General features: G+C 36.7%; 1 protein-coding gene across 1 annotated transcript in view; it reads left to right on the forward strand.

The window, feature by feature from the left end:
* Positions 1 to 12,026, forward strand: part of CFAP43 (cilia and flagella associated protein 43) — a 99,119-nt gene extending 87,093 nt beyond the window's left edge. Inside the window, exons 32-38 of the mRNA XM_065894218.1 lie at positions 667 to 880; positions 1,981 to 2,093; positions 3,557 to 3,716; positions 8,281 to 8,445; positions 10,237 to 10,317; positions 11,519 to 11,672; positions 11,860 to 12,026. Of these exons, the coding sequence (XP_065750290.1) occupies positions 667 to 880; positions 1,981 to 2,093; positions 3,557 to 3,716; positions 8,281 to 8,445; positions 10,237 to 10,317; positions 11,519 to 11,672; positions 11,860 to 12,026 (1,054 nt within the window). The remainder of the gene's footprint in view (positions 1 to 666; positions 881 to 1,980; positions 2,094 to 3,556; positions 3,717 to 8,280; positions 8,446 to 10,236; positions 10,318 to 11,518; positions 11,673 to 11,859) is intronic.
* The last annotated feature ends 4,020 nt before the right edge of the window (positions 12,027 to 16,046 follow it).

Below are 16,046 nucleotides of genomic sequence, written 5' to 3' on the forward strand. Positions count from 1 at the left end.
GGAAAAAGCATAAACTCTATTGTCCAACAGAATTAGCTTTAAATCCTAACTCCACATCTATCAGACCTATGGCCTTGGCCAGTCACTTCTCTCAGAGCCTCACTTCCTTCATCTAGAAAAAGAGGATAACAATAGTAACTTCACGACGTATTGCAAAGCACCTTGAGAGTGAGTGCCTGGTACAAATCTCTGTACCCTTCTCTTCCCAGCTGCAGGCCAGGGAAACAAAACTAATCCATTAATGTAGATAAAAAGAGGCACTTCTCCAGTTGCACATATAGCTGAACATTCTCCAGGCTACTCACCTGCAACAAGGATACCAGCAGAGGATGTATGGGGCAGAACCAGGGGACATCCACACTTCCCTCAGGCATTTACTTACCTGCTTAAAATGCCCAGAAGGGAGACATTTTCTAGTGCAGGTGAAACTGCCAGTGCCGACAGAAACTGGGGACATCTATAGTCCAGCTGAGGTCATGTCTGGGGATCCAGAGGGGATGGAAGAAGGTCCAAGTGGGTGCTTTTCTCTTTGGGGTAATCCACCCACTAGCCACAGGAAACTGTCTTGCAGTATCACACCTCTGCTAAGGGTTGCATTAATTTAACAGTGATTTTTTTTGTATGTGAGAATGTGAAAGGTTGATGGGCTTTTATTGGTAATACCAGGATTCACAAACAAAAAGTGCACTCAGATACGACCAGTCTTGTGCCTTTTGGAGAGCGACCAGGATCTGGGAAATTGAATAAGGATGCCTTTGCCCAGTTAATGAAAGCCATGGATGACTTGGACAGTATTAATAACATGCCACAAGGCTTGGACCCCTCCGTCTGGGAACATTTCTGCATGACCAGACGAGCGAAAGTGGAAAATGAACAGAAAGTATATAATAACATTTTATTATTTTATTTCATTTCATTTAGTGTACTAGTATGAAATATATAGTTTATGGTGGTCAGTGCTTCTAGAAAAGCTAGTTATTTAGGTTTTCGCACTAGGGTAATAGTTAGTAATATTAATAATAATGATAAAGAAATAAAATATTAACATCAGTCCTACTGAGGGCTAAGTACTTGTAGACCCAAATTGATGGCCACTAGCCACATGGGGTTATTTTTTACTTGAAATAAATGTGGACAGTCCTAATTGAGACATACTGTAACTGGAAAATACACACAGATTTAGAAGACTTAGCATGAAAAAAAGAAGGGAAAGTGTCTTAATATTTTTTTATTCCTTACAGGTTGAAATGATAATGTTTCAGATATATTGTATTAAATAAGATAATAAAATTAATTTCATCTGTTTCATTTCACTTGTATAATGTGGCTCCTGCAAAATTTTAAATTACATACGTGGCTTGCATCGATGGCTCACGTGACATTTCTCTTGGACAGCACTGTTGTAGATACAACTTCTCCTGTCTGCTCTGGTCCTGAGTAGTCCCCATCCCTTTTTGCATAGAAGAATTATATTTCACCAGAATCAGCATTATAGTTTTGCTAGAATATTTTGTTAATGTAACAAAGGGTAGCAATTTGAGAGTGTGTTTAATTAGGAAGACACTTCTTCCTCTTGCTGCTTCTTGACCACACCTTGCCCCCCGGCCCTGCCACCAGTTACCTAAATTGTGTGCCACATGCGTCAGGCTGTCATATTTTTGTTAAAGTATCTATGATTGTAAAACTTTATCTAAGATGATAAGATATAAGAAAAATTCTAGTTGCTTGCGTATTGTCTTTCAGTGAGAAGCAAATTTGATACTTTTCTGATTATTCATGGGAGGTACCATGTAAGTTTTGGGTTTCTTATATTACATAATGGCAGGATTTAAATTTTTGTTTATTTCTTAGAAAGTTGGACTTGTTAAGGTTTTGTAACAAAGTTAAAAGATGTATATTTTTTAAAGTTCTTTAAAATTAGTTTGCTTTTATTTCTAAAGCTCCGTATGTTCTGAGATGTTGGTGGCTTGGTTTCTTCAGGTAAAGCAGAAAGCAGCTGGCTTAATAGAAATGGTGGCTTTCCTCCAGAGGAGAACTGAGGATGATGAGAAGGTGCAACATGAAATTGAAAAAGTGTCCCGTGAGCTCACCCTGTAATTTGAACCTTTCATTCATGTTCATTTATTCAAAATCTAGGGCTAAATTAGGTTGTGTTATCATGGGGAGAGAATGCTGACTCACTGGTTTTCAGCTGGCACTGGCTTACCTATATTCATGGCTTTATAACTTCTCCTTGAGAAAGTGCATTTTGTTACATAAGACCTTATTTCAGAAATTTGCCTACATGCTCCACTGTTCTTACTGCAAATGGTCAAGTTTTTTTTTACTCTTCAATTTCTGTTTTTCCCTTTTTTAAAATTTGGAGCATAATTGACTTACAAAATTAGTTTCAGATGCACACATAGTGATTTGATATTCCTATACATTACTCAATGATCTCCATGATAGGTCATTACCATCTATCATCACACAAAGTTATGACAATTTTTTTTTTTTTTTTTGGCGGTACGTGGGCCTCTCACCATTGTGGCCTCTCCCATTGCAGAGCATAAGCCCCAGATGCGCAGGCCCAGTGGCCATGGGTCACGGGCCTAGCTGCTCTGCAGCATGTGGGATCCTCCCAGACCGGGGCACGAACCCTTGTCCCCTGCATCAGCAGGCGGACTCTCAACCACTGCGCCACCAGGGAAGCCCAAAGTTGTGACAATTCTATTGACTATATTCCCTATACTATACCTCACATTCCTGTGACTTAATCAAATAGGCAAACTTGGGGAAAATCTTTTATTTTAATCTCCTTCCACATGAAAATACAAAGAACACGTTTCTGCTGGTAAGTACTTTTAAGCTCAAGCCACACAAGCAAACTGTGTGGAAAATTAAGTAGATATCCAAGAAATTTCCATGTAGAGGCCTAAGCAGCTAATATTTTTTCTTCAAGGGAGCTTGTTGTATTTTCCAGAGTAATTGGGATACTGTTTTAAGTCCTTGCTTCACTTTTGGCCATATTTACAGCCACATTGATAAATACTTCTCTGATGTTCCCAAATTCATCATTAAACATCATTTTCAGATCTAGGTGATAAGTAGGAATATGAATTACCTAAAAATAGATTTGATAAGTAGTATGCAGATTAAACATTGTTAATATAATGTCAGAGATCAATACACAAAGTCAGAACTTTAACAGATTTGTTATTTGGTAGCATCTCTATTTTTTCCACTTACATTCAAAACCATATTAATCTTTTCTTAATCATGAAGTAAAACTTTATGAATGTGTTTCTGTCCATACCATTCTTTGAGCAGCCCAAGTGTAATTCCACATCAGTAAGAAGAGGTACCATAGAGACCTCTAGGAAAGCTTGTCATTGGGAAAATATTTTCCACATTAATCTCCAGCATGTTTTCCTTCAACTTAAGGAAAATTAATTTTGAATTTTATATTCAATTTTTATGTCAGATATATTTTATCAAATTTATATATCAGATGATAGATGAAATTTGGAATATAAATGTATTACAACTACTTACTTTAAAGTCTTTTTCAATTTAGATTACAGGAAGACAAAGTGAAATTCCAGTTGAATTTGACAATCCAAATCCTCCTTAAACAAGGGCAAGTAGAACTGGAGAATTTCCAGTTACTGCTGGATTATTCTGATGCAATCCTCATCAACAAGAACATAATTGAAGACTTGAATTCTGTGATTCGGGTAATTATCATGCTTTAAGGAGAAAAAACCAACATATCACCTGCTGTACCAAATATTTTTCATATTCTCCCATTTCTATGGTAAATCATTTTCATTCAGTTGAACCAGTGGTTGCTAACTCCGACTCTACATTAGAATCACCTGAACAAGTTTACAAACGTGTCCAGACCTCACCCCTAAGCATGGATATTTTTTAAAAGCTTGCCAGGTAATTCTAAGGTAAAAGAAGTTCAGGACCATGGAGTTAAATGTTCATCCTAATATACATACTATTATTTTGTTAGAGTCAATCTCCTCACCTAATGATAAGTTTGATAAGCTTAGAGAATTGATTTCAGACCTTGCTTGTTTTCTGATATAAACATTTAATGTTATAAATTGCCTTCTAAGCACTATTTTAGCTGCATTCTGCAAATTTTGATATTTTGTATTTTTATTTTCTTTCCATTTAAAATATTATCTAATTTCCCTTGTAACTTCCTATTAGAAGTTACTATGGGTTATTTAGAAGTGTGTTATTTAATTTCCAAATATTTGAGGATTTTGTGCTATTTGGGAATTATGTGCTAATGTTGCTATACATATTACTTTTATAAATGCTCTTAACCCACAATATATTGTTATTATTGTTATAGATAGTTATTATTGCTATAGATAGTTATCTTTTAGAGTGATGAAAATAAGAAAAAAGCATTTTCTATTCCCCTCCAATTTCACTATTTCAAGAGATCTTTCTTTGTATAGATTGAAGTTTCTGTCTTGTATTATATACCTTCTACTTAAAAAACTTCTTTTAACAACTGAATTGCAAGTCTGTCGGTAATAAATTCTCTCTGTTTTTCCTTGTCTGAAATTGATTCACCTCTATTATTGAAAGATATTTTGCTGGGTTCCCTGGATTGACAGGTTCTTTCTTTCTCCCTCTCATTCTTTTCACTTTAAAGGTGTTCATCTTCTTCTGGCTTACGGAACTTCTGACAAGATGCCTACTATATTTTTTTAATCTTTGTTCCTCTTAAAATAATGTGTCTGCCTTTGAGATTTTTCTCTTTATCTTTGGTTTTCAGCAGTTTGAACATATGTCTAGGAGTGTGTGTGTGTGTGTGTGTGTGTGTGTGTGTGTGTGTGTGATCCTTTTAATGTACTGTTGACTTTGGTTTGCTAATATTTTGTTCATGATTTTGGCATCCATGTTCATCAAGGATATTGACCTGTAATTTTCTCTTCTTGTGGTGTCTTTGGCTTTGATAATCAAAAGGGTAATGTTGGCCTCATAAAATGTTTGGAAATATTCCCTCCTTTTCAATTTTTTGTTAAGTGTTTGAGAAGGATTTGTATAAGTTCTGGTATGTTACATTTTCACTTACATTCATTTTAAAGTATTTTCTAATATCCCTTATTTCTCTTTTGACCTCACTGATTATTTAATAATGTGGTGTTGAATTTCCACATATTTGTAAATATTCCAGTTTTCTTTCTGTTATTGATTTCTAGTTTCATTCCCTTGTGGTCAGAGCAGATACTTTGTATGATTTCCATCTTTTAACATGTATTAGGATTCATTTTATGGCCTAACATGTGATCTGTATTTGAGAATGTTCCATTTGCACCTGCAAGTAATGTGTATTCTGCTGTTATTGAGTGATGAATTCTGTATATGTCTCTTATGTCTAATTAATTTATAGTGTTCAAATCCTCTATTTCTATATTGATCTATATTGAACTATACTTGTTCTATCCATTAGTGGAAGTAAGATATTGAAGTCTCCAATTATGGTTATTAAAATGTCTATTTCTCCTTCAATTCTGTCAATTTTTGCTTCATATATTTTGAAACTGTTTTTAGGTGCATATATGTTTATAATTGTTATATATTCTTGAAGGATTGGCCTTCTATCAGCATATAAAACACAATTTTTGTGTTAAAGTTTATTTTGTCTGATGTTAGTATAACTATTCCAGCTGTTTTTTGGTTACAGTTTGCATGGAAGATATCTTTCCATCCTTTCACCTTTGAGCTACTTGTGTCATTGGATCTAAAGTGAGTCTCTTCTAGACAGAATATTATTGGATCTTTTTTTAATCCATTGTGTCTATCTTTGCCTTTTAATTGTAGGCTTTAATGCATTTACATTGAACGTAATTACTGGTAAAGAAGAACTTACTGCTGCCATTTTGGTATTTGTTTTCTGCATGTCATATTTTGTGGTTGTTCAGTTCCTCCGTTATTGCTTTCTTAGTATATAATTGGGGTTTTTTGCAGAGTACCATTCTGATCCCCTTCTCTTTTCCTTTTCCCTATACCTTTCCTTTTCCGTATGCTTTCTTAGTGGTTACCCCTGGGAATTACAATTGACATCTTAATTTTATAACAGACTAGTTCAAATTAACACCAACTTAGTTTCAGTAGTATGCAAATCTCTGCTTCCATGGAGCTCTGTTTCTCCCCCAGTATGTTATTATTATCATGAATTACATCTTTATATACTCTGTGTCCATTAACATAGATTTTTAATTATTATTTTATGCATTTTTCTTTTAAACCACACAGGAAAAATAGAGTACTTACAAACAAAAATACAAGAACACTGGCTTTTATATTTACCTATGTAGTTACATTTTTTATTTAGGTTGTTTTTTATTTATTTCTTCTGGCTTTGAGTTACTATCTACTCGCTTTTTATTTCAGCTTGAAGGACTCCCTTTAGCAATTCTTGTAGAGCAGTCTAGTAACGATGGACTTCCTCAGTTTTTGTTTATCTCAGGAAGTTTTTAATTCTTCTTCAATTTTTGTTGTTAGGGTAAGAGCAACAACCATCAGATTTGTTGATGGACTGAATGTGAAGGGTCAGGTAAAGAGAAGGATCGAGAACAAATCTTAATATTTTGGCTTTTGAGCAATTGAGAAGGTGATGGTGTCATTCACTGACATGAGAAAGACTGAGGAGCTGTAGCCTTGGCTGGGGACATAGGATGAAGAATGTTGGCTTTTGTTAAATTTGAGATACCTATAGAACACCCAGTGGAAATATCTAATAGCCAGAATTCAGGGTTGAGATACATATTTAGGAGTGTCCTATATGTAGATCACATATATTTAACTACATATGGATTATTACATATAGAGATATCTGCATATAGATAATTTATGCCACAAGATTGCTTGAGACCACGTAGGAAGTGGGTAGATAGGAGGAGGGTGTTTGGGCCAACACCCGAAGTCCAATTCTGAAAGATCTAGCAGAGAAGGAGTTAAGTGAGGAGACTGAGAAGGAGCTGCCAGTGAGATAGAAGGGAACCTAGAAACCATGAGAGAAACAGTTCCGAGGAGGAGGGAACCATGCACTATGTCAGTTACTTGACAAGAGCAGTCTTAGTGGAGGGTTGGGGCAGGAGCTCAACTGGTGATGGCTGAAGAAACAATATGAAGTGAGGAAGTTGAGACCAGGACTATAAAATAAATCTTATGACAAAGTTGACTGAAAGGAAAGGAGAGAGGAGATGTGGTAGCTCGACGGAAGTGTTTCTCAACCTCAGCACTACTGACATTTTGAGCTGGATGATTGTTTGTCGGGGAGAGATGTCCTGTGTTTTGTGTGAAGTTTAGCAGCCTCCCTGGCCTCTACCCACTAGATGCCATTAGCAATGCCCCCTACAGTTATGTCAGCCAGAAATGTCCCCAGACATAGTTGAATGTGCCCTGGTGGGGCAATACTTCCCACATTTGGGAAATACTGCTCCAGAGAAATGCTTGACCTTAAGATTTCGGAACTGGCGATGGCAAGATCAAGGGTATGATCATGGGAGCTGGGTGGCTGAGGAAGATAGAGAAAAGAGCATTGAAAGTGGGAAATTCAAGGAACTGAGGCCAAGCAGTGACCAAAAGATGAAAATAATTTTTAGAAAGAGTAGCAGTTGGTATAGTCTAGTGGCATGAACTTGGAAAAGCTAAGTTCTTGAAGGAGAAGGGAGGAAAAATATAAAACATTAACTGATGGAGCTCACATACAAATTTATTTTAGAGACATAGTAGTTTCACTGTTAGCAATCTGGGAGAACAACTCCATGAAAATATTCCTGAACTTCATGTAGGCAATTTGAAATGAAGTACAAAACATCTAGGTGTTTAAATATCATATTTAACCCATTGAATTTTTTTGCTTTTCCACTAGCTACCAACAAGATACTGCTGTGCCTAGCTGCATTAAATTACAATCCTTTATCTATAGTGTCAAAAAGCAGGGCAGACTAGGGGTATAAACCCATACAGATTGGTAGATTGGTGATGGCAAGAGGAGTTCCTGCCTAATCACTGACATAAAAGTAAATTGGCTATGCCATTCAAATGTATCTTATAATCCCTTCTGTTCAGTAACTACCATGCTTTATAGTGATCAGATTGTGCCCACAAGTAATTTTTTAATATCTACTACATTTTAAGAAAGAGGATAGAATTACCTCTGCATTCCAAGCGTTTTCTAAGAAAAGCATTCAGCTTCAAATATTCTGTATCCTGTATGCAGAATCATATTATATGAATATCGGAATGTACTTTTTCTTTAAGACTCAAGGACAAAAGAAAGTTGCTAGCATGATGGAAAGTAAAGAAGTCCACAAAGGAATATTTCAGATCGAGTGGGAACATAAGAAAATGGAGATGGAAATGGAAGATCTAAATCAGAAGGCTCGGGATATTCAGATGCTGTTTTTCTCAAGAGATCGTCAAAAGGTAAGTTCTCCCTGCCCCCCACTATATAATTTTAATTTCATTCATTAATGTATTCATTCATTCAACCAGTATTTAATAAGAAGCCTCTGTGATGTCAAGCATGTTCTATGCCAGAAGTAGTTCATAATGTGACTATGAATTCTGTCTATTTCTTCTGGTAGTTTACATTTGCTGCCTCTGGTTCTTTGTGACCCATTCGGTAGTATAGTTCTGTTTTGCAGTTCACCAAGAATTTCCTAATTGTCAAATCTAGTGGTCCCTTTCCCAGTCATAACCATCCCTGTAGCATTTGTCCATCTTTTTTTTTTTGGCCGCGTGGCATGTGGGATCTTAGTTCCCTGACCAGGGATCGAACCTGCAGTGGAAGCGCGGAGTGTTAACCACTGGACCGCCAGGGAAGTCCATCCATCTTCATTCTTAATTGCCCATTGTTTTGGCTTTAATCATCCCTGTTTTCTCCTGTATTTCTTCCAACATGTCAGACCACTCTGCCTCTTTTCCTCATTTCTCTTTTGTTTCTCTTAAGGATAGCTATTTTTAAGATTCTGCCCTCAGCTCTGTGTTTCTTTCCATGGCCTCTCCTTTGATGATTTCTCTTTTTCTGACTTTCATGATCACTGCTAAGACTCACCCAAGCTTTCTGGACTCCAATTAAATTCCAATTCCAATCTAAGCTCTCTGAACCTGACCTTTCTCAAGCTCTATTTCTGTATTTCCTACTTCCCAACAGCTCCTCTTCTTATTTTGCTTATTTCTGTTCTTTCAGCCATTCACTCAGGGTTAAAGTTGTTGTCCTCTTTGATTCCGCTCTTTCCCTTGTCTTCCAAGTCTTGACTAGTTTATCCATTTACTCCCTCATTCTCTATGCCCACTGCCTTTACCTTGCTTCAGTCCTTCCTTTTCAGTGGTTTAGAGTATTTTATAATAATCTCCTAACTAGTCTCTTGACCTTGGGTTTTTCTCTTCTAATTATACTGTATACTGCTGTCACATTCCTATTCAGGTCTAATAACATTACTACTCTGCTCAAACATTTTAAAGTTCCTCTTCTTACCTGGCGCATGAACTCTGAAATCCTTAAGTGGCGTTCGGTGTCCTTCAAACTATCTTTTGAAATTCATTCCCACTGTTGCTCTTACACATCAGTATTCTCAAACCAAACTGATTTTATATTCCAGGATTCTACCTCTGTGCCTTTGCTTATACTGGTTCTTCTACCTGCTATATTTTTCCGCATTTTTTTTTCACATCCCTAATCTATCTATTTTTCAAGGTCTGGTTTAAATACCACCTCATCCATAAAGCCTTTTGATTTCCCCAGTTCAGAGAAACCATGGCCCAACTCAAACCACCTTTTAATTTGCATGTCACCTTACATACATTCTGGCAACTAATCATACTACACGTTCTCTTTTTCTTGAAGTCTCTGTCATGTTATCTATCTTTGTTATCTCCCTCAGTATCTTTAACTGGGATATAGTTAATATGGGACTTAATGAGACACTCTCAAATGAGACACAATAAATATTTGGTGAGTTGAATAAGTGAATGAATGAATGAGAAGATAAACTCTAGGCATTTGTAACTATTAGTATATAGATGAGTGTATCAATAGTCAAATATAAGTAAATAGCATGACACTAGAGTCAAGTCAATCCTAACTTGGATAGATAATTTTCATGAGAAACAGTAACTTTCAAAACTAAGATAATCTTTATAAAATTATCTACTGAAAGAAATAGAAAAAAATATCCTTACATACATTGTGGGGTTTTTTTTTTCCTCTTAAAGTACCTAAATGAACCAAACTATGAGACTATGATTGCCATTCAGATTGGAATAATGGAGCAAACCATTGCTGTTTTAGATAAGGTAGGTCTCAAGGATACTGATCATTATAATTCCAGTAGTTGTGAATGATTTAAACAAAGTAATAGTTTGCAAATCATGAATTCAAATAGAACCTACCAAAATCTTGCTCTTTTACACTGATATTCAGGATGTAATTAGAGGTCTCTAAGTGGTGTCTTTGCAATTGTAACCAATGTGGTAGCCTGAAGCACTTCTTTTTTAAAAAATTTTTTATTTTATATTGGAGTATAGTTGATGAACAGTGTTGTGTTAGTTTCAGGTGTACAGCAAAGTGATTCAGTTATACATATACATGTATCTATTCTTTTTCAAGTTCTTTTCCCATTTAGGTTATTGCAGAATATTGAGCAGAGTCCCCTGTGCTATACAGTAGGTCCTTGTTGCTTATCTATCTTAAATATAGCAGTGTGTATATGTCAACCCCAACCTCCCAATCTATCCCTCTCTCCCTTCCCCCAGTAACCATAAGTTTGTTCTCTAAGTCTGGGAGTCTGTTTCTGTTTTGTAAATAAGTTCATTTGTATCATTTTTTAAAGATTCTGCCTATAAGCAACATCATATTATATTTATCTTTCTCTGTCTGACTTACTTCACTTAGTATGATAATCTCCAGGTCCATCCATGTTGCTGCAAATGGCATTATTTCATTCTTTTTAATGGCTGAGCAATATTCCATTGTATGTATGTACCCCATCTTCTTTATCCATTCATCTGTCAGTCATTTAGGTTGTGAAGCACTTCTTTTAACATTTGAATTAACCCCTTGGGAGATATCAGAGTGTAGGTGAATTTCCTGTTTCACATTAGGTTATGTAAGATTTATGTAGTAGAAGTGTTGATAGTCTTTCCTTTGTATTGTAAAGGCTTTGTTTTACCCTAATTGCCTAACAATGCTCAGTTTTGAGTGTTTAACATATATAAGATGGAAACAAAGTAATCTCAAGGCTATGTGTTTTTTAAATCTTCTCTTATTTCTAAGAATATACAAATATTTTTCTAAAATGTGTATTAACATACCATTCTATCTATCAACAAATAATTTAAGTACCCACTATGTGCAGGTATTATGCTAGGTACTAGGGATATGATGGTAAGATGTCCTAATGATGACAATGTATTTAAATTTTAAGAATAATGTCTTTATAAAATATATTTTTTTCAAAATTATTTCTGTGGGGTGTCATGGGAACAAAAATTTCAGACCCACAAAAAGAATGTGGAAAACTGCAAAAAGCTGCTTAAAAAACTGAGAAGGTACAGCAATCAAAAAGATGTAGCAAATTATACCCTAAGCTGCAATTTACGAGAAGAACTGGTGGCTGTCTCAGAGAGAAAAGACATCTGTAATGCAGTGGGTAAGATTTTTTTCTTTAATCAACTGTCAGTTTCTTTAAAAGTGATCATAATTCCTAAAATCTGTACAGTGGTTATAAAGCTACCAGTATTTGTTCCATATGTTTAATTGATTCTGAGTGCTGTTTCTGTATTTAAAAGTATAGATAATAATCCAAATAATTCCTTCTTCTTCATTTCTGGGATAAGGGTCTACACTGACTTGTGAAAAGATTGCCAAAGAACGATATGAAAACATGATACAACAGCAAAAGTTAACAAAAATTTCAAAAGAACAAGCTGAGCAGATTTCAATACTACAGGCTGAAGTTGAAAGATTAAGGATGAAAACATTTCCTGCTCTCGTTCAAATGTAAAAATGCTGGTGGGAAACATAAGACCAAATCAGTCGTTTTAAAAATAATTTCATTTGGTTAAAATGATTTCTGTCTCTCTTATATAAGGAAATTTAAGTAGAGTCTCCTCTTAGTGGCATATTTTTAATAGCAAATTGATTGATTTTAGCCTTAGTCATTATAAAAATGTCCTGCATGAATAAATGTCTAAAGTAACACGAATGATTTTTATTCAAGAATGAACACGATTTTAACTCAGAATATATTCAAGATCTATTTTATTGTCTTAATTTGATCAAAAATTATTTTCACAGTAGAAATATAGAAAGTCTTAAAGACAAAAAATTATTTTTAGCCACTACTGGTATTTCTAATTTTATAAAATTACCAGAAATGTTATGAGATTATGAATGATTTTTATCTTTTATACTTTTCTATATTTCCCATTTTCTTCAGTAAGCATTTCTCTATCATCAGAAAAAAAATTAATAGAATGTTTAAGATTATTCCCTGTCCTACCAATGGGAACAAGGTGAATTGTTTACTTTTGCCAAGCCCTAAATCATTTGTAAATTACAACATATTTTCTTCTACATAGACGTTCTACATAAACATGACATAATCTTCTATATGCATATATATTGCAACAGAACTTAATTTTGTGCCCCACACGATAGTTTAGTAAACAGGAAAAAAGCATTTTCTCATTGTGATATTGTGATTTATAATAAGAAATATATATATTTGGTCTTCGACACCATTCCTGGCACAGAGATCCTAAAACCCTCGGAATTTCCTAAGTGATGAGAGAGGTACAGGTGTCTTGTTATGTTAATGAGGTGACTTTTGGATTGCACGTAAGGATGGGGGCTGTTTTTGAGGAGAACCAACCCTGTGTCCCAACCTCCCATCCACCCACCCACCCTTTACACACACCCACCCCCCACCCCCACCTCTAGGAAGGGTAAAGGGGCTGGAAGTTGAATTGATCACCAATGACCAATGATTTAATCAGTTGTGCCTATGTAATGAGGTCTCCATAAAAGCCCAGAAGGACAAGGTTTGGAGAGTGTGCCCAGAGAGAGCAAGCAAGCTCTGAGCTTTTCACCATAACTTGCCTTAAGCATCTCTTCCATCCCGAGGTTCCTGAGTTACATCCTTTTATAATAAAATGGTAATCTGATAAATAAAATGTTTCTCTGAGTTCTGTGAGCCACTCTAGCAAATTAACTGAACCCAAGGAAGGAGGGAATCTTGGGAACCTCTGATTTATTGCCAGCCGGTCAGAAGCACAGGTAACAATCTGGGTTTTCAAATGGCATCTGAAGTGGAGGGCGGTCTTGTGGGTCTGAGCCCTTAACTTGTAGAATCTGATGCTGTCTCCAGATAGATGTGTCAGAATTTAGTTGAATTGTAGGACATCCAGATGGTGTTTTGAGAATCGCTTGGTGTGGAGAAACACAGACACACACAAAGGAATTTGGTGATCAGAATTCTTACATTTCCATGAAATAGTTTATCACTTTATTCATGTAGATGATGATAAATAAGTAATGAGAAGATTAACTGTTCAGAAAACTGCTTTGCCTTTCCATAGCCTGTGGACTGCTGCATTCCAAGGTAATACCATCGGGATCATTAACCACAATCGCCAAAGGGTGTCAATGTCTCAACGTTCTGCAATTTGTGAATTAAATGTTAAGTTTAATTAGTAACACCATACCCAATGTACACTGGTGTAGGTAAAGCAAGAGAGCAATTATAAAACATTCTATTTAGAAAAAAAATTTAGAAGTTTTAAAACCTTCTATTTATAAATTGCCAGGATAGTACCATAATTGAACACCTGTATAGTGATCAGTGGTGGGAATGGTAAGGAAAATAGAACCAACATCATTTTGACAGCTCCCCCCCCTCAGACCTAGAATGACTCCTGAAGTAGTCGATTTGGCTGATTAAGCAGGGTAGTGCCTATTGGTAACATTTCCATGTCACCTAAGTTAGCTACTGGAGCCTCCATTTGCTACTAAGGCAAGGCCACAAATTTCGCTGGACAGTGCTCTGTGGATTCCCAGGTCTTAACAGCCTGTTTCGTTTCTGTTTCTTAGTGTCTACCCTGAGTGATTCTGGCAATGCTCCTTGCTTGAATGCCTCAGCTTTGAGGCATAAATAGAGTGGAGGTTAGCAAGAGCCTCTTGCTCCCCCAAGCTGTATTCTAGTAGCAGCACTTTCAACAAGAGGCATCTTCTGCTTTGGGGTTATTGGCAGGTGCTTTGGAAGGGCACGTGGGTCATGGAACCCAGTCCTCTCTCTTGATATGTTTATGGTACTGATTCCTCTCAGCTTCTGCTGAACTAAGAGCAATTATATTTGTATTTTTATAGCCCTTTGAAATACTATCTATATTATCAAGTAGTAATATATATAATTAATTGGGCCAAACATAACATGGTTATGAACTCTGTTGCTGGGTCGCTTCGGTTCAAATTCTGACTGTCACTAAATAACTAGTTAATCTTAAAATTTCCTCATCTTTAAAATTGGGATGTTGATAATTGTAAAACTCAAATGAGTTAACATACTTTTAAAACTGGCACAAAGCAAGTGCTAAGTGTTAGCTTTCATTTTAATGAATAAAAATACTTCTTATTCAGTAGTTCTTAATAAATATATCCTATTAAATGGAGGTGAAATTCAATAGAAATTATTAAAAAGGGGACTGCTTCATGGGCACCCCTAGGCCCCAAACTCTCCCATAAGCCCCATCCATACTCCATGATCCACCTCCTCTTGTAGAAGTGCTCACTGAGCTGTTGGAGCCCTCAGCACCTAGCCAATGCCTTAGAAATCCCCATTGCTATAGCACCAACTGCTCCCCAACTCTCCCAAAACCAGAGTCCCATTGATGCTGTGGTTCCCCCAAATGGACATGTAAGGGTGACTCCAGGGGATGTGCTAGTCAGTAATGGGCAGCTGCAGTCAAATGCTGGCACCATCACCAGGGAAACCACTTCTCCTGCCACATTTAGGACCTCTGGCTGAGCAGCAAGAAGCAATGGAGGCTGATCAGCACCGCTTCCCAGGGATGCCCATCTGGGAATCCCACAGCCAGGGAAGGCCAGTCCTCTTGGGTTCACAGAAGCCAATGACAATGGCGTGTCTAGAAGGCAAGAATTGAGGCCGGGGTGAGGGTTAGGTTACTGGCATGGGCATTAACAATTAGAATGCATGCAAGAGCAGGGTCTTGATATGCCAACATTAATAGTCTGTTGGATCACGGGGAAGGACTGGGCTGAGAGTAAGGAGCAGCTGGGGGCGGAGGGGGGAAGCTTAGGGTAGTGGCTGTTTACCAAGTAGTAGGGAAGTACTTTTCTTTTAAGATTGGGGGGAAAAAAAACACAACTAAGTAAAGCTGTCTCAGCCCTTAAAAGGACCCAAGAGACTGGAAACCAGAACCAAGAAGCCACTGACCCACAAAGTTCTCTCTCCGTCATCTCTGCCTTTCTCTGTAAGGGCAGACTAAAGCACACCAGCTTTTCTGCTTTCAAGTTCACATACAACAGCTCCAGCCACAAAAAGAGATGGGCTTTCTTTTCTTGAGCTCAATTCCGAATTCTCAAGGACTGGGATGCTTGGGTCCATCTATGGCCAGGATGACAGATAACGTACAACATGGCAGCCAGAACCCCAACCCAGTGAAGGTGGGTTTCTGACTGAGGAGTCACTGTTAATGGAGTAGATACGCTAGCTTTTACCTATTTCACAGACAAAACTAGAAAGGTAGATGAATGTAAAAGGCCCTGTATGCCGTGATGCCCTGAAGTGGGTGATGAGGACATGTGGTTTTATAAGAAATAGATGATCACTTCACTAACTGAGATGACGAATACAAGTAACAAATTTGAAGAGACAGAAACTAATGTAATTTTGAACATATGAGTTTACCTGCTAGACCATCCAGATGGAAATATGTGGTAAATGGGTGGAAACAAAGGAGAGGCATAAACTTAGGAGAGGCATAAACTTAGGAGAGGCAGACAT

This window comes from Phocoena phocoena, chromosome 16 (genome assembly GCF_963924675.1).
Source record: "Phocoena phocoena chromosome 16, mPhoPho1.1, whole genome shotgun sequence".
NCBI lineage: Eukaryota > Metazoa > Chordata > Mammalia > Artiodactyla > Phocoenidae > Phocoena > Phocoena phocoena.